Genomic DNA, 18,995 nt, shown 5'->3' with positions numbered 1-18,995 from the left:
TTAGCAGTGTAATTTTGACTGCAAGTCTAAATTTTTTCAGTGTTAATATTTTGAGATTATGAATTTTTTCAATTTTCATTTCTTGTTTTTATTTTCTCTTGAGGTACTTTCTTAACCATCCATACAGCTGAAACCCCTTTTCATAAGGTCTCGTTCCTTCATACCTTGCTTAATGAAACATTTTCCTCTGTCCTTGACAAATGCATCTTGCCCACTTGCCTCCATCTATTAGAAATGCCTCTTTGAAGTGGGTTTTCCTAATCAGATGCTTCAACTAGATCAGCATCTCTTTGAACCTCTGTGCTGGTTCCCCCTTTGCATTCTCCACAGAAATAGGATGGCTATCTTAAGGTCCTATCTACCTATCTCCAGTTTACATATCCCTTCTCATTTGTTAGTAAAATCTTGACTGTTTGCTCACCTCTGCCAGTGATGCTATATTGTGCATGGGTAAAATATTCCGAGAGGTACCTTTGTGCTTTCTCTTACTTTCTCCAATTTTAGAACTCCCTTTTACAGAAAAATAAGAAGGAAGATACTCAAAAGTCCCATAGAGGTCTACCAACATGTAGCATGAATTATGTGAGCTGATGCAGCAGCCTGTTGAAGTGCTCTCATTGCCCTTTTGTTCCCTGTGGGCCTCTATCTGCTGAGGACCTCCGGTCCTCAAACCAGGGGCTCTTTGGGGTGGGGGTCACTTCTGCACGTCCAGTGCTGAGGGTGATGGCAGCTTGACCCCCAGCTGGGTCCCTCAGCTGTACTGCAGTGTAGGTAGCCACAGTCATGTACCCACAGCTTCAGGGCTCTAAGTAATCCTGAACCAGAGATCTTCGTTTTAAAAAAGCATTTCCACGTGCACCCAATTTGTGTGCTGTATTGTCAAATAAAAGGAGTGAACCGAAGGACTGCAGTGATGGATTTTGAAGCAAGGCCAGGCTGCAAACTCTGTGGCACAGCCAGGGAAATGGGGGTTATTGCTCCAGCAGCTTTGGCTGTGATTTTCTCCCTGATAAGACTATGTTGACTCTGCTAGACTGCTCGCTACTGTTCATACTATACTGCTCCTCCTTCGTGGAGGAGCTTCCCTTTCCCCCTTGTGCTGAGTTCCTCTGCAGGTCCCTGCCCATCATTGGCAGCAGAAGGAGAACATGAAGTGACTGCCTTGAATGATGCATCCTGAAAAGGAAAATGATGTGCATTGGAATTGGGATTTATGTGTATTTCTTGGTCAAACCCTCTGTGCTTCAATATACCTGTTGGTAAACATGAGTAGTGATCATGGAAGGAGTTGCCATGATGCTTTGATTTAGATGTAGCCATGGTCAGAAGTGTTGTTAAATTGTGTATCTCCATATGGAGCACTTTCCTTTAGTAGAGAGTACTGGGTTGGCTTCAGATGTCGTAGAAAACCATGCTGTAGTTGCCACTATAGAAGCAAATCCCAGGATTACTATCTAATGTGGATGATATATATGTTTCTCTTCTGGGCTCTTCACTCTGAAAGCTTTTAGATGACCAAAAGATCATTTTGGTAGCTTAAAACAGAACAAATGAGCAATAAACTGGAAATAGAGCCTATACAAGAGAGGAATGGGTATTTGGTTTGGGAAATAATTCTCTTAAAACCAGACAGGCACTTCAGGTGAGAGGGAAGCTAGCGTGTCTGGCTGCAGCGTGATAAAATCTGTTGCAGTGGAGAGGGCACATAAAAAAAAAAAGATCCCTTTTGTCGTTACTTTAATAAAATATTCTATTTGCATGCTTACTGAGTTGAAACATTGGGCAGTATAAACTGTAATCACTGCTGAATACAAAATCAGGTAATTTTGTGGTCTTTTCCTCTTTTTAAAAATAGATAGGGTTTTATCCTGAAATTAGCTATATAAATCATGACTGAAGTTATTGTTCTGCCTCAGCAATAGCACTGATGCCCTCAACCCGTATATTTTCTAGCAGTACCATTTCCCTGCTTTAAAAAAAAAAAAGGCTGAAAATGCATGCAGTTTGCCGCTTGAATGTCCAGGTTGTGCAGTCTGGGTGAGATCAGACTGTCTGTTAACTCTAGTGAGCTAAGCGTAGCTATTGATAGTAGTGATGCTTTATTCCCAGCATGCTGTAATAGTGTCAGCAGCTACCACTGACCTTTTATTTCCCATATATTATGCAGAGAACATGTAATCAAAACTTCAGATTCCTGAGTTCTTAACACTAGATGCATCATCCTCTTGCATGCTATACTTTTTCCCTGTAGGACCCATAAATCTAGCAGGTTGTACTGGGGGATGAGAGGGGTTCCTCAGGGCTGCAGAGATGCAGGACAGAGACTACCTGCTCCCCAGGAGCTTCACAAAATAAGTGGAAGCAGTGGACAAGTAGAGATGGACAGAGGAGAGCAAGAGAACAGCTGCAACATGGTCAGAGCTTAAGGTTTTGCTGGGTTAGTTTTAACCTTGATCAGGTCTCCAGACTGCTTCACTGTGTTGTCACAAACTCGACGGTGTGAGTTGAGATGAAGTGACCAGGGTAGGGAAAACATGGGACAGTGCTGATTTATGTTGGTTTTACTACTTACAGCCTCAGAGTTTGAGACTACCTGCACTGGGGATACTGTACTCCCTCCTAAACATTCCCAATTTTGCTTTTCCATCTCTTCTTTCATACTGGCAATTGTGTGGCCAAAACTGAATTGCCTTTTTTCTGGGTCAGCTTATGCACTGATCATAGAGCACTAGTGCCAGCCCCAGACAGGCTTTTGGCAGCCTGAATTGAGATCAGCAATAGTTACCAAGGGGTGAATCCTCACTGAACATGAGGTCTCCTCCCAGTGCTGAGGTTTCTGCCCCTTCTTGCCCACTCTCTCTCCTCCTTATTCCCTTCCCTACTTGTACAGTGACACTGAGCAAGAGCACTTCCCAAGAAAGTGCTTTTCCTTCAAAGATGGTTTTGCCCTTTCCCCAGCAGGTTTTGCATGCTTTTTAAAGAGCTTCCCTGGGCACCATCTTCAGCGTTACAGAGTGGCATTGTACTCTGGCTTTGAAAGCTGCCACCTCTCTTCCATTGTTCAGCGGCCACAAAACTAATGATACCGATCCACAGCATCCAGCATGCCAAAGGACTCCTGTTGCCATGTCAACGGCTTTGTTTTCATTTGCAACTATTTACCCACCCCCTAAGATCTCTGCATTGCCTTGATGCACTTAAGAGTTCAAGGTCACGTGTCGTCTTTATCAGCATCGTTCAATTCTGCTAATATACCTGGTGTCCAAATGGGACTACTTTGGAGACCATCCTTGTCCAGTGAAATATTGGTTTTTCTGCTGCAGTAACTGGAGCAGTGATTTCTCTTTTCCAAACATCTCCCGGTAGAGTTACACTTTCATACTGCCTTGGATCTGGGTGACTTGCCTGCCTTGTCGCTCAGCTGGGAAGAATGATGTGATATTAATGACCAAGAAGGCAGTGTGCCTTTTTGGAAGAGAATTGATGTTTTTCAGCTGAAAGCAAGGTCTTACCTTAATAGATTCTCATGGGTAAGTACTCTGCTCTATTGAAAGCCTGCAGTGACTCAGAAAGAATCTATTTGTGTGAATATATGACATGTTTAGGGTGGAGTTAGGCAGCTTCTTTGGGCTTAAGCTACAAGATTACCTTTAGCGTATGAATTGAGCGCAGTATTCAAAGGCACAGACAAAGGTTAGGCATTTCTTTCAAGCCTGTAGAAAAGTTCACAGCAGTGTTCAACATTCAGCCTTTATGAAATCGGTATGGCATGCAGCAGTCCAGGGCTCGCCCGTAACTTGCATTGGACTTTACATGCAGAGTGTCTTTTCTTTTTTTGCAGGTATTCAATAATCTTCCTCTAGTCCATGATCTCTGAGGCTATTGGCAGGGGAAGTAGGGGACAAGGTTCATGTTTTGGAAGTGCACACTTGTCACCTTACAACTTAAACTCATTACAGAATTCATTGCAAAGGTTTCATTTGTTGTAACCTTTGAAAGCATCTACAGCACTTCAATCAGTTGAGGTCGTTTGGAGGAATCTGTATTTTTGGCCAGTGTGGTTGTAGTCATATTTCTGTCCTGACAGTACTTATTGTGGGGGAAGCACTGAGTTTAGTGGGATTGTTTAGGTTAAAACACCATCTTAAAGGTTTGACTTAAGTTATCCCTCTTCTTGGATGCTGGGATGTAAGTGAAAGTGAAGTATCGAGCCATACCTTCTGCTGTCCTGGTGAAGACAATCTTTCTGGTACTGGTAGGTAGATCACATTCTGCTTTTGCTCAGGACTGACAAGCAGGAGAACTCCAGCTATGCCATGTTATTTAAACCTGCGATATCTGCAGTTAAGCTGACTTGCCTGTATCTGTGCATCAGAGATGCTACCAGATCAGCCAGGCACCTGCACAGTGTTGTCCTGCCTTGCTGCAGCTGCTTCCTAGGAAATCATGAAGGGACACACAAACCACTTAGAGGCATGCGGGGTGTGTTGTACATACAAATTTCACATAAGCTTCAGAGTTTAAAAGCTTATGTAACTTTTTTACTTGCACAGAAAAAGTAGTCTCTGACTTGTGTTGGATAAAGCATCTGCAATGAATAGTGAGTAACAATATAAAGACCTATTGGGAGTTTCCAAACTTTATCCCAGAGGCCGTCACACTTAAGTAACAAGTGAACAAATAAAATGAACTTGAAAAGCTCCATTTAATTCTCTTGAGAAGAGGATAAATCTGTCATTAGCAGAAATGAGCGTGCTAATTGTTTGCTTAAATATTCTTTTCCTGAACATTTTGTCTTCCGACTGGTGTAGAAGTCATTTAGTCAATGTTACAAAATTCAAATTAAAATTGAAATGAGCCTTGAAATTCAGGAACAGAATAGGCAACTCCAAGATTCATCTTTTCTTCAGGATGCCAAATTGCTTTTGCTACTAGCTGTTGCTGTATTCCTTAGAGTTTAATCTTTTCCAACCTCGGCAGATTCCAAAGCTGCAGTTTTTCTGGTAGCTCATTTAAAGGAATTGCTCATTGGAATGACATCATCTGTAATGGCTTCCTGTTATCTCCTGGTCAGACTGCTGTGTAGATTAACCGTTCCAGCCTTTTATCTGAGTACTGTGCACATTTAGACTTTTATAACATACGCTACTTTTTCCATGCAAACTGGTGAAGATTGTCACATTGCATAGGAAAATCTATAACCTGCAAATGCAGTGTGGACTCTCATCTCAAAGGCTTTGTTTGATAGTATTTGAGCATCCAAGCATTGCATGTGTTTTTAACAGGAATTTTTGAACACTTGGGCTAGCTTGAGAGGAATTTGTCTAAAGATGCCCTCTTAGCCATTTGAATCTCAAGATAACAAAAAGTAAGACTAGATGTGTGTGGAAATCTAGTTCCCTTTCACATCACTTATTTCATTGCCTAGCTAGAGTGTACATTGGCTCTTTTCTACATTGCATACTTGTGTATCATCATGTATTTTTCCATGCTTATTTCCTTGTCTGCGTAATCCCACCATAACCTTTGGGGTTTTGGTTTAAGCATTCTTTAAGCTTGAATATTAGCGATTGTGACGCTGTGTTTAATATCCATCAGCTCTTCCAGTGGAGTCTGCTTTGAGGGCAGTTTAAGTGATGAATCGGATCGCCATCTCCAGAACCTAGTAAAAGAAGGCTTATATCTCCTCAGGCTAGTGAAGCAAAATGTAGTTCTGGACCAAAATCAGGTTTGACTGGTAATTTGGCAAATTCGGGTCCTCAGCTGCATATTGTAATGCATATGGCAGCAGCCTGCACTTTCTGTAGAGACTGTTTGACTGCTCTGAAGCCTGTTTTATTCTTTTTGTATGATGTTTGCTGATATGACAAAAACCCTAAAGCTGTTGCTTCATAAATGTGCTCCTAAAATTTTAGGGAGGATGTTCCTTTTCATATCTACCTTGCTTAATGTCTTAAGCCCTTACCTACATGATCTTGAGCTCTTGGAGCCTGTGGTCCCTGGGAGTCTGACTGTGCTGCCCTTTCCCTCCATCACAGCTCCATGACCTGCACATCTTTGAGTCATTCAAGAACCAGAGCTGACATGGGTTTGCAGTAGGAACAAATACTGTGTGCAATAAGTATCTTGAATCAGGAGAGATCTAGTGATTCATCTATCGGTGAATGATGTAGTACTTTTGGCTTTGAAAGATGTATCCAACAGTCATTGTACAAATAAGACTCCTGGTGCTTATGTGAGAAGTTTCAGATCTTCAGAGATGTAATCCATTTAGACAGCATGGTTTGAAGCACCTTTTACTATAAAATGACTGTTCTTCACATGTTCTAGATGTCTTAAAACTCATTTTGGCCATTGGCCTACATGTGCTAGTGCATATAGGGTTGTACATGTTACATAGTCAAGGAGAAAAGTCGGATTAAGGGTCTGAACAGTACGTAATTCTTTTTTCTCTCTCAGACATAAAGAATGAATTCTTCTAAAAGCTGCAGATTGCTACTGCTGTTGTCTTCATTGCTTTTGTAACATTAGTACATCTTCCTTATGTGTACTGAATATTCTGTTTCTCTAACTGTCTGATAGAAGGCAATCTTTGAATTGCACAAAAACCAGCTATCCCTTATTCCTGTGAGAAATCTCTGTAGCTCTTTAAAACCGTAAAGGTCAAAGTTTCAAAGGAGTTCTAGAGAAATCTGTTTTGCTTCCCCCTCCCATCAGAGCCCTTTTCTCAACTGATTAAGATCTCTAATGTTTTATGTCTCCTCCTTCTCTCCTTAATACTAGACAAGTTATTTAGGGTGGAGGTTTTATGGGCTGCTGTGTCAAAAGCTTTAGACAAGTCACTAAAAAATGTCCCCAGTGTGTAAAGACCATTATCCATAACCTGGCAAATGTCATCTGTAACTTCAAGCCATAGGGAATCTGTCGAATACAAAGGTTAAAAACCCAGTTGGCGGTTCCCATCAAGGCTGCTGTTTCCTTCATCTGTTCAGCAGAGGGAGATATAGATCTTTAGTGAAATGCTAGTGTTGATATACATTTTAAAGAAAAAAAAAGTACATTTGGTGTTAGTAAGAGATGAAAATCACTGGCTGAAGCAGTGTATAGTTTTCCCTGCAGAGCTCTGTCAAAATATTTCAAGTGCTAACCTGAAACCCTCTGCTGTCACATCCCTGAGCCTTTCCTTGGTAGAAGGAGAGGTAGGAGGTGCATATTATGCTGTTGGTTTTGCCAGAGATTAAACTGAGGCTACCAGACATGTTTAATCTAACCTCACTCTCTTTAATTCAGTTTTCATGGAGTGGACCTCTCATGTTGCTTCCTTTGTCATCCATTCTGCTAAACAGAACACTGTTAGGCATTTTCCTTCTTAAAGCTGTGCTCTTCCTTCATTTAAATGAAAACCTGGACTGGATTTGTGTTGGGTTCCCTTAATACGATTTTTGGGGGCTGTTGCCCATCATCTGTATTGCAGTGTAGGAAAATGGGATTGAGTTGTCACCCCCAAATACCCACGTGCCGCCTTCTGCTTTAGAAACTTCCTTTCATCTCCTCGCTAACATCACGGGCTCTGTGGCTTCCTCACTTAAAAGGTATTTTTTTGAAGATTTTGCCACCAACAAAATAAATCATACAGACCTTGCTTAATCTTGTGTAGTCTTCAGAGCATGCTGTAAGGGAAGAGCACATGGGGGAGGCTTTGACCTGCAAGGAAAATATTGAATGCTTTTCCGAAGTTCAGTCCCTCTTTGGGTGGCCATTGAATTTTTGACACCTATGAAGTCAGAGTGTGCGGAAGCTCCCTGGGAGTCTGGTATGACAGTGTTTGAGACCACTTGTCTAGACAGAACTCCGATAGCAAACATGAATGAAGGACCGCATCCCAAATCATCTCAGGCACACACATGAAATACAAAATAAGCACATTGTTCTAGCTTGCTGCTGTGGACCAGAGTGTTGCTTCTAGAAGAGATTGCTGAGATTTCCCCAGGGCAACAGAAAATGGTTATTCAGAGAAAAGCTGTTCCCTTACTGCAAAGGGAACTCCAGGTAAAAAGAGGAGGAAAAAGCAAATGCATCATATGGGTAATTTTGTCTTAGTTATAGAACCAAAGTACTTGCAATTTCTGCTGGAACAGAAAATTGTGAATACAAAGCCATATCCAGCAAACATTTTAATGTGCTTGTAATGATGACTGTTGGGATAAAATTTTCTTCTTTTATTGGGGTTTTGTTTTGTTTTTGAAGGGAAGGTATATACAAGAAAAATAAAAAAATACCAGTTAGCTTTGCCTGTGCTACAATGTTCTACAGGGAGATGTTGGGGTGAAATGGATTTATTTCTGCTCTCTCCTCTTCATGTGATTTGTTATGCTGCAAGTGGAAAACAGCACACTGAATTCTTCAGCAAAATGCTCCACATAGTTTCGTCTGTCAAAGGTTCTTTGCTTCAGGCTGTATCAAACCCATTTTTAATTTCCTTCCTTACAGCAGGGGAAATGGTTTGTAAAGAGGGCACTGATGTCAACTCACTGCTGTCGATATTATCTAATTTCTTCAGAAAATTCTTATGTTAATTTTTGGTGCAGGGCTTTGTTCGTTTGAATTCAAGTCCACTTTGTTTCCCGTCCCTAATGCGTTGTCGTCTTTTCTCTTTTCCCAGAGCATCTATTTCCTTTATGTAGTGGAAACTATCACACTGTCTTCTCTCCCTGAAATGGCTTGTGATAGGCCAAAGCCTGCGCTGATCATATCCCATCCCAGTATTACTCTGTCAAGTGAAATAAATATCTTCATAGTGTTTCGTTGGCTGGAAGGCTTCCTCATTGTTCTTTGTTGAATGCCCAAATGCCACCCTGCATTTCTATTGCTACAATAAAGACCCTTTTTTTTTCCTCCATATGCTCTCTTCTGCCCTGGAAGAGACCCAAGATTAAAAATAGTCTTTTTTTGTGGTCCCTGCATGAAGGTTCACCTGTCTTGTTAAGTTGAATTATTTCCAAAGATGGAGTGTTTAACTGTCCTATGTCCCCAGTCTTCTCTCCAGAGCAAGACCCACATATGGATGTCCAGACTCCAGTCTGCCTCTGTGCTGTAGGGGAGATTAAATCTCCACCCTAAACTTTTTGAACAAAGCCACCTCAGTCACATGAAGGTCTCTAAGTGCTGTTGTTTGGTAGTACAGGCTTGGCAACAGTTAAAGTTCAGCAGTTCTCCACTTTCTTTTACTAGTAAGAAAAAAAAAAAAAGGAATTAAAGGAGAGCTAAGGTTGTATGGCAGTGCCTTGTGCCACCCCCATCATGCGGGAGAAGGTAGACAAAACCTGAAAGATCTGAGAAGCCAGAAACTTGTGCAGCAAAACACAGCCTAAACATTAATGCTTGTAATGCTGAGAGGTGGGCTTTAATGCCTTTCCTTTCTTATGTCAATAGGAAATAGCTTAAGTAAATTTGGATTAAAAAAATTTCCTCCCTAATCCTTTGACATAAGAGTACTTTTCAAGGCAGCTAAGATGAGGGAAGAATGTATAGAATCTGTGTCTTTGGAAATGCTCAGAGCTTCACTGAGTAGGACCCTTGAACACAACTGTTTAACTTGGAAGTTGAATCCAACTTTGTAGTTGTCCCTTCTTTGAGTGAAAAGTTGGACTGGCTGGATTCCAGAGGTCCCTTCCAACCTATGTTATTCTATGACTTTCAGGGCCCTTGAGCAAAAATGGATTTCAAACAAACTGCACTCTGTGTAGGATTAAGTTTCAGTTTGGGCTTCCTCATAATTAAATCCTTAGTTGTCTTTTGACTAGCCTTTGATATCGCTGCCTTTATGGGCATGCACTGTTTCCTGGTGTGGAGGTATGTAGAAGATCACTAGAGAGGTTCCACTTCCTTATTAATAACTTCTTAGCTAGTCTCTAAGTAAGTATGCAGCTTGTTAGATGGCTTCGAGGTCGCAAGTGCTGAGGCTTTTGTAGGTCTCCTCTCAAACTAAAGAAAATCTATTTTAAAGCGTTTCGTCTTCAAGGTGTGGGTTCTGATAGCAGCTGTCTGTCTTTTCTCAGGTTTTTGAGAAAGAGCAGCACTTGTTTACCTGGCCCTTGTTCAGGTTTCTGTAAGGACCGAGGCATCTAATGTGCCAAGTCATCTTCAGTGTACTGCAATACAGTACACTGTAGTACAGTGGTGTAGTACAGTTGATTTGAGTTTATTTTTAAATCAGGATGTTGTCCCTTTTTATCTCCTTCTTTCTGCTCACTAACAGAAGAAAAGTTTTTAACAGTGAAAACTGAGGTTGCATGTGAGCCTCCTGATTCTGTTTCCATTTTTAGTCTAGCCAAAGGCGCTACCTCTGAGGATGCAAGCTTCCTTTTTATAGCAAGAAATCACACTGAACCTGGCTGAAAGAGACGTTTGGTTAACCCATCTTGATGTTAAAGTTCTGTTCTTCTACTGCTTGTTTATCTATGTTCAACAAAAATTCATTAAGGTGGCTTGCCTTCTCCTTCGTGACATGCCACTTAAGGGAATGGCAATGTGTACTCTTTACTTTCACCCAGAGACACTTGAAACGCAAGCTTTGGTTTGAACCACTGGGCTCTGGACACTTGAAGGCGTAAGGATATGATTATATTTTCCTGCTAAACAAGTTGCCTAGATACAATTCTAGGTAGCTTTGAAGGCATCATTCTGTGATGAGTAATCTTGCTTACACTTGGTATATAGAGGAGGAACAAGTGAAAGGAAAGATCAATTTCTATAAGTAGATATTTAAATACAAATAATTGGATTTCTCTAACCCCTTCAATATATATTGAGCAATGGGGGCTTACTTCAAGATCTGTGAAATCATTTTTTTAACCAGTGAAAGTAGAAATGGAATCGAACTCCACAAAATCATGCTTCTCACCTTTCTGACTAAAGACATTTTGTGGGCTTTTTTGTGCCCTTTTATTTTGTCGCTCTTTTGGTTTCTTCAGGATTACCTCTGCTTGCCTCCATTAGGTTTCTTGCACCAAATTTGCTCTGACTCCTTTTAAATCTTGTTGAACAAGTCATTTAAATACACCCCTCAGACTGTAAATGTCTCTTATTCTTACTACTGATGTACAGAGTTTCACTGAAAACAGGCAGCCTTGATCCAAGCTTGAAGTTCATATGGAGGAAAACAAACAGACGAAGCTGAGAGAATCGTCAGTTGAGGACATGAGTTACTAGATGCAACAAATCAGATCATCATGGTCAAAGAAGCACAAGAGAAACACATTAAAGGTTATGCTGAAGCCTGAGCTCCTGTTTCATAAAACATCTGTAGCATGAGGCATGCAGGACTGCAGGCTGTAGCCAGAGCATTATATATGAAATTAATTTAACCCCTAAGTTTGGTATTGAAGATCTCTTTTATTAAAAAAAAAAAAGTCCAAAATGTGCTTTGATAACAGAAGACTTCTAACAGACCACTTAATTAACATCTGGCTCCCCACCCTACAACCTTGGTTTTGAATATGGGTGTATTCCTGGCAGTAACATTCATCTGACATGTAGCAGCGAGCACCACTTATATTCTCAAGTCTATAAGCACTGAAAAATGAGTAATGTAAATTACTTATTTTTGAATGAATCAATAATCTAAATATTGAACGGTTGAGAAATATGCATTTCTAAATGATTGAAAAAAGAAAAATGGTCACTGATTCTCCAGCAATTCAGTTTTCCAGAGGAGAGCCACAGAACCTTTGTATGCAGCTCTTGGGGCTTTCTAGTCGTTACATCCATTGAATATAAAACTGTTGCATTGCAGGTGAATTTTTCTATTGCTGTCCTTGCCTTGATATCCCTTTGAGTAAGTGGTTGGGGAAAAAAAGGCTTTGGGGGGTGGGGGGGTGTCTGTGAGTTAGCTCATGCCATAGACTGGTTAATGTTTGTGGTGAAGGTGAGTGTGAAGCACATGCCCTGGAATGTGAATGTTACTGGGAATTGCTGGGTACCTGGAGAGTTAAATCACTCTACTTTTTGGGTCATGTGCGTTGCTACCCTCTATGTACTGGTACTCAGTGAAACATAAACTGCTGCTGTGTGATGCTCTTTCCTAACACTTGCCTACTCTTTCTGGAGCTGCCACTCCTCAGTACATTTTAAGAGCCTTGCAAGAGGTGAGCAAAAAAAAAAAAAGCCTGCTAGTAACAGCTGTTTTCTGAATTTTGTTAACAAATCTAAGTGTAAGGAAAATCACTTTTGGCAAAAACACTTTGCTTTTTTTTTTTTTTAAACAACTAAAAACCCAAGAGCAATTCCATCTTTCTGAACAGCTCTGAAATTACCTAAGATGCTACTGGCTCCATTAGCAATTCCCAGCTCTTTTTTTTTTTTTTGAAGTTTTTAACCTGATTTCCTAGGATCATGTAACCACATCATCAGTTCGTTTGCTGTGTCCCTATCCCTGCAACCAAGCTGAGTCCGAGGACTGAGATTGAGAAGGTGCTGATCACTTCACTGTGTACATTACAAAACCATCCTTCCCTTTTGCCCTGCTCCTGCTGGCTGGAGTCTTGTGAATTTATGAGCTGCCAAGCAATGAGGGATGCCATCCTTTGCTGACGCGGGTTGTATTTACTGAAGAGGTCGTGAGATCTTTCGGAAGTCTGGAAAAGTCTGAATTCTTGATTAGTTGTCACTAGGTGGCTCAAAGGTGAAAGCAGCAGTGTCTTAAGGGAAGTAAGCAGTTCTTGAGCCATTCCGGAAAAGCACTATTTAAAAACTCAGGCCTGTGGTTGGAGACCTCTAAGCAGCAGTGGCAGAGCTTAGCTGCCCTTTTTGCCTTCTGAGATCACTTTTTAAAAAAAAAAAAAAAATCATAAAATACGGCCTGCCAGCAAACATTTGAATTCAGAAGGCACAGCAGCAGAATTCTGTTGTGCTTAGCTTCTGCAGTGACATTGAAGCAATTCTCGTCTAGTTCAGAGTGTTTTAATTTGTTATGGTATATATACATGTTCTTTCCCATTATCTCATATATTTTAATTAAGCCTGAACACAGAATAAAAAGTAAAGCAGTGAGCTGTTGCTGCCCAAGGGTTAGGCATGAGGCTTTTAACTGTGGAAATGTCATTTCCAAGTTGAAATTGTTCAAAGTGAGTTTTCTGGTGGGGGTGGAGACTGTAGAGCTTCAAAAAAATTGCCGAATGATGATTTTAATGCTCACGTTTGAGGAGCAAAACAAGAAGCAAATACCCCTGTGCATCGCTGGTTAGCAGTGGAGTATGCTCCGTCGTCTTCCAGGGATGCCGAGGGCAGGAGCCAGCGGTAGGATGATGGCTGAGCTTACAGGCTCTTGCAGAGTTCGGGAAGTGCTTGATGCCCCTCAGTCCTCACTCTATTTTCCTTACCTTCAGCTGGCTCTTAGGATTAATTTGTTTTCTGAGCTTTCCAAAGCACCTCGCCTTGGACGCGCTGGCGTGCCTGGGATGCTGCCGATCGCGGGCAATTTCAGCTCATCAAACTCCACCAGGCAAGGCTGCTGCTGGGGTACCTGGGAGTTGTATTTTTCTCATTTAGCTTCATTTTTGGGCTCTCTGCTTCCTCAGCAGATGGCATTTTTATCATGTTTTCGGAAAGTCCATATGGCCTACAAGAGAGAGTATCTCTTTAATTGTAAAACATGACCACCTGTTCTGATTTTAATGAATGCAGTGAGCATTTGTCTTCATATATCTACTTAAAAATACTGCTTCAGTTGAATTTTAAAAAAACTCAATTGGGCACCAACACTTTGGCTGCTGAAATAATCAATTAATAATTAAGTGGCTAATTTTAGAACCCACTGGCCTTGCCCATTCCCTCGGACTTGTTGTGATCAGAGCAGACAGTGATTGATTGCCCTGCCAATGCTGAGAGGCACTTGTGGTGCTGGGGCCAGATGCCAGCAGGCTTCGAGCTGTTTATTGCGAAATTTAGAAGGTGAATGCAACTTTGTGTCTCTGCTCTGCAAATGGACTTGTCTTTCCTGCTCTAGCTCTTTCCTCTCTGCATTGCTCCAGCTGCTCACAAGCAGCCATCTGCAGGTACCCCTTTTCCTGCCACCCTCTGAAGGTTGAAATACATGCTCAAAAGGTATCCTAATGATGAGCCAGCTGGGGAGGAGGTTGAAACTGTGAGCAAGAATAGGCTTGAAAGGCTTATCTGCTAACTGGCTCCTAATAGAAAGCCCAGCTAGAATCATTCTGCTCATTAAAATAACAATTGCCAGTTAACTGTTTCATAGCTCCCACAGCAGGTGTGCTGGCCGGATGAGAAAATGTAGAGTTTTCTGGCTCAAGTTTTCAGAGAGGTGGAAGGGACCAGGATGCCCAAATCTTGTTAAAGGAGTGTTAATGCTTAATTTTCAAAAGGACTTTGAGTTAACCCCTTTATTGAATAAGCCTGTTGCAACATCATCTTATTCTAAAGCTAATGTAGCAACACTATGGGATTTTAGTTAATAGTGTTGGCTGTTCAGAGGGTTAATATTTTGGAGGTAGAAGACACAGGAGCATTTGAAAGTGTGCTTGGGGGTACAGTACTTCCCAGCATTTCAGTGCTAGCAGTAACAGGTGTAATAGCTGCTGGGTTTCAACAGAACGGGGTAATCCAACAGTTCGGTGTAAGTGGTGGAGAAAACTTGGTGTGGCTGCTTGGAGCGTCTGCTTTTACACAGCAAGGAGGGAGAGAGCTGGAAACCTCTTACTGGAGAAGTCTCTGATCCCGTCATATTATGCAGAGATCAAGATGCTGGAAGCAGTTAGAGGGGAAGGCAACTTGCCTGCTTGCCTCATCTTACTGAATGTGTTTCTGAGACAGCCCCCATGTCCTGCCACGGCCACCAGTTAGCCCATTCATACAAGGGAGAAGCTACCCTTGCAGCTACCTTATCTGGTTGCTGTAACCTGTTCAATGAAAATCCAGTTATCTCTCAAACCACATGGGATTTTGAGACAGCTGCGTGTTGTTTCTACGACTGAGAGCCCTGCTTTGAAATGCTGTGCAAATACAAAAATAACCATAGCTATTGGCATTTAAAATCATTTCCATGTAATCTTTGTGATAAACTTCCATTGGTGGGGTGTTATTTCAGTGGGAGGAGGGTCAGAGCAGTTTTCTGCTGACGTCTGGGTATCGCAAGTATCTTGGTGAGAAAGGCATCCGGCTCAGCTTCCTTGCATGTGTGTGGCCTTCCCTCCCTGTGGTTCCAGAATAGCAGGGGATAATTAAATGAAGTTCAACATTAAAGGCTGAAAGTTGGGAAGGGAGAAGCTTATTAACCTTGTAGAGCTGGAAAGAGCGCTGGGGGTGTTTGGGGCTTAGGTCTCATGGGGTTTTCTATTCTTATTTTTCTGTTTTCTTGGGAATTGACATTTAGTTTTGCAGAAAGTAAAATGTATCGCTAATTCTTTTGCCATCCCTTTTATGTGGTTGTGGCACTGTGGCACAACTGTGAATTAAATCTTAAGAACTGGGGTTTAGTCCGTTCTCTCGTTAGCAGAAATGCTAATTCTCTCTTGATTGCTAATAAAATCAAAGGAGAGAAGCAAAAAAGAAAAGTATGGAGGTTACCCATTTAGAGTAAGCATGAGAAATTTAATCCCTATTTTCCACCATCCAATTTAAGTAGCAGACGGACTGAGTTTTTAGCCTCAAGTTCTTCAACAGTTTTCCAAGAGGGGACAGCTTGAGGAAGGAGGAGGGGGTGCAGGGAATTAGAAATGGCAATTGGAGTGGCCAGGCAGGGAGCCAAGAAGGCAGGCAGGAGAGGCGAGAGTCCTTTTAGCTGCTGGCTTGCACATGGGCCAAATGGGGTTTGCGGGAAGACGTGTATGTGCATACACATGTGGATGCACCTCTTTCCCTTGCTGACTCTTTGAAAGGCTGCTTGGACCCTTTCGGACTGAATTTTGGGGCCGTTTTAAGAAGCCTGCTTAAACACTCCTTTGCTATAGTGCAGACTGTTTATCCTAGACAGAGCTTTAAGTGAGATGTGGAAGCTACAGGCAGGACTTTTATTGTGAGCTATTAGAGGTCCCATGCATCCTTCCCAACTGATTAAATTTTGCCCCTTTTCTTTCTCATCTCCAGATCACTGTGTTCACTACTACGATCTTCGCAACACTAAGCAGCCAATCATGGTGTTCAAAGGGCATCGCAAGGCAGTCTCCTACGCAAAATTTGTGAGCGGGGAAGAAATCGTCTCTGCGTAAGTATTGCCTTTTATGTAGGCTAAAAACTTTGTAGCCCTTGCTTTGTGGCACTCTTCAGGGCCATCACGCAAGTTCACCTGCGTGGGTGGGTGCGCTTGCTAGCTGCTGTGCTTTTGGGAAGCAGATCGTTGCTTTTTTTCCTAAGACAAAAATAGAAATTCATTCCTGGTGTCACTTGGCTCTGCTCTGTTTTGTGGAGCTATAAATGATTAAGAGGAATATGAAGACAACTAGATGCAGCTCCTGACCACAAGTCCCAACTTTGGGAAGCTGCAGGTGGACTCTCCTTTTACGAAGTGCTATGTGTGCTGAGAATGCTCCTGACCAGAGCTCTGCTGTAGAGAAGGCTGTTGGCAGAGCCCTGAGGATAAGAATCTGCAGTAAAACCCAGCTGATGAGTGACAGCAGTGATCAAATGGTACTGCTATTTCTGAAGAGGAGGTTTAGCCACAGCCTGAAAGCAACTTCGGTAGAACTGACTGATCTGTTCTCTGGTAATCTATTAATTTGCTCTTTGAAGGCTCTTTTTAGGATTATACTTGGGTTAGAAAGTAGACAAGGAGAAGTTGTGTTTTGTGGTCCTAATGGCGTGCAGCTTTGCAGCCAGGGTAGGCCATAAGGTCTGCTGTGGAGGCCCTGAAGAATAATATTCTACAGCTTCTGTTCACTTACGTGGCCAGATGTGTCTGCCCCAAAGCCAGATGTGGCTGCCTCAGTTCTAGGTAGGTTTTCAATCACATGGGAATGAGTGTGTCTGTCAGATCACATAGTGAAAGGTTTGAATGACTGGCTACAAGCCTCTTCAATAAACCAGAGGAGAGCCCCTCTAATGCGGTGGGGAAAATGCAAGCAACCTTGGGGGGTTGCAGGGGAATCTTTGATCTCAATGTGCCCATGTATAACACCCAAGGGCAGCAGGGATGGATCACAGGGGTAGATCTAGTCCCAGAAAGTACGCCTGCTGCCTTGTACTGAGCCAATGATTATCCAGCTTGGCTCTGTCCCGTGTTTTCACACAGTTTGCTCTAGAAGCGTGGAGCCAAAGCAGAGCATTTTAAGGTGTATTCAGGCTGCTAGTGAGTTACTCTGAGCTGAGCTGTGTGATGGAAGATTCCCTGGTGGCTTCTGGTACTGTTTATATTTAATCAGCTCCTCTCTTACTTCCATTAACATTATAACTCTATAAGGGTGCAAATTCATATCTAGACACAGAGAAAATTAAATTTAATGCTTTGAACCAAATCTGGGTAAGAAGGAAGTGTTTAATAGAAGCAGGAGGAGGCTGAGAATGTTTTACAGCCATGATCAAGTGGAGCATCATCTATGGAATGTTTCAGGACAGAATGGCCCTGTCCTGCTTGAGCCAACCATCTGAGAAAGCTTATCCCACAGTCTTGGGAGGAATACTGATAGAGCTGTCAGCCTTGGACAGGCAACAACAGGGTGAGGGGACTAACGGGAGGGTTCACCTATCTTTTCCTGCATGAACAGAAAGAAATGTCAGAGCGAGCAGATTATTTTTCATATCTTTCTTTTGCAAATTGAGGAGAGGAGACAGCAGTAGTGATTCCCAAAAATCAAGCACTGATTTCTTTTAAGGAAAAATTATATGTATACTCAAATTGTCTAGATTTCTAGGTAAAGCTGTTTTAGAGATTGCATTGATTTACTTTGCCTGTAGAGTTAGGTTTTGACCTCAAGGGTGTTCAGAACTGCCTGGTATTTAGCACAACACATTGATTGCAGTGCTGATTTACAGAGAGACAGATTTAACAGAGCAGCACATCCATGATATTTTTTTGGAGAGGGTATGAAACCGGAAGAGCTGTGTAACACCAGTAGGATCAATGGCCTTTTCCTCTCTTTGCGGTCCAGTGGCAAATAACTTTCTTCTTTTATGGCATGCTTATCCTAAGCAATGCAAACATGGCTAGAGCTTGATGGGAATTTGTTAACAGTAAAAGCATTCCATTAGTAATAGACTTTAAGTGTTTTTATTTTAATGAAGAGATCTAGAATGTATGCTACTAAAATATAGAGGTTAAGTGCTTATATATACGAGGTCTTCCTGATGGGTTAGCTAATAGCAGAAGCTGTCACAGGAATCTGACAGCTTGTAGACCAGGGATTAGACTCTTGCTGCTTTACCCTGCCTTCAGAAAAGTTTAGTTTCTGGGCAACTCTGAAACTTTTTAAAGCAGCATTTTAAAAATACAGCTGCCCTAAAAGCACAGAAGGCACCTGCCTGTACATGTGGGCTGAAAAAGCAGTAGTATATACCTTTTTGGCATTTCTATGAGCTATGCTGCTACTGTGATGGTGAGGACAAGGGAAGGGAAGGGAGAGCGAGCAGGAATGTAGGGCAGTGGTGGACATAGAACAAGCATCAGGCAGAGAAGCTGAATACTCTGTTTTAGGGCTGTCCGTGGTCAAGACCTGGGATAAGGAAAGCACTCCTGCTTAAGTCACAGTATTACAGATAAAGTTCATACCTTCCTTCTGATCTGACCTCATACTATTATTACATATAACTAACAAATCCTGCTGCAGCTCCCTTATCGCTCCTTTGTCATTCCAGCTGTCATTGAGGGCTGAGATAAGGTTTTTGCAGTATAGCACAAGGTGCATCTCTACTCTTTTGTGCTATATTTTTAGGTAAATGTGACATTGGTGCAGGGCTAATTTGTTATATCATTGGTAATATTTGATGGATATTGGGGTGGGGTTTTTTTTCCTTTTGACTCTTAACATTCAGAAAGCAGCAAGGTTGGG

The 18,995-nt window shown here is 41.9% G+C and overlaps 1 protein-coding gene across 2 annotated transcripts in view; it reads left to right on the top strand.

Annotated features, from left to right (window-relative positions):
- Positions 1–18,995, top strand: part of COP1 (COP1 E3 ubiquitin ligase) — a 130,739-nt gene that overhangs the window by 76,759 nt on the left and 34,985 nt on the right. For both annotated transcript variants that reach the window (XM_076339641.1, XM_076339642.1), the window contains exon 16: positions 16,102–16,219. In XM_076339641.1, the coding sequence (XP_076195756.1) occupies positions 16,102–16,219 (118 nt within the window). The remainder of the gene's footprint in view (positions 1–16,101; positions 16,220–18,995) is intronic.

The sequence above is a fragment of the Aptenodytes patagonicus genome, chromosome 5 (genome assembly GCF_965638725.1).
Source record: "Aptenodytes patagonicus chromosome 5, bAptPat1.pri.cur, whole genome shotgun sequence".
Lineage (NCBI taxonomy): Eukaryota > Metazoa > Chordata > Aves > Sphenisciformes > Spheniscidae > Aptenodytes > Aptenodytes patagonicus.
The sequence above is the reverse complement of the archived record's forward strand: the minus strand, read 5'-3'. Positions and strand labels throughout refer to the sequence as shown.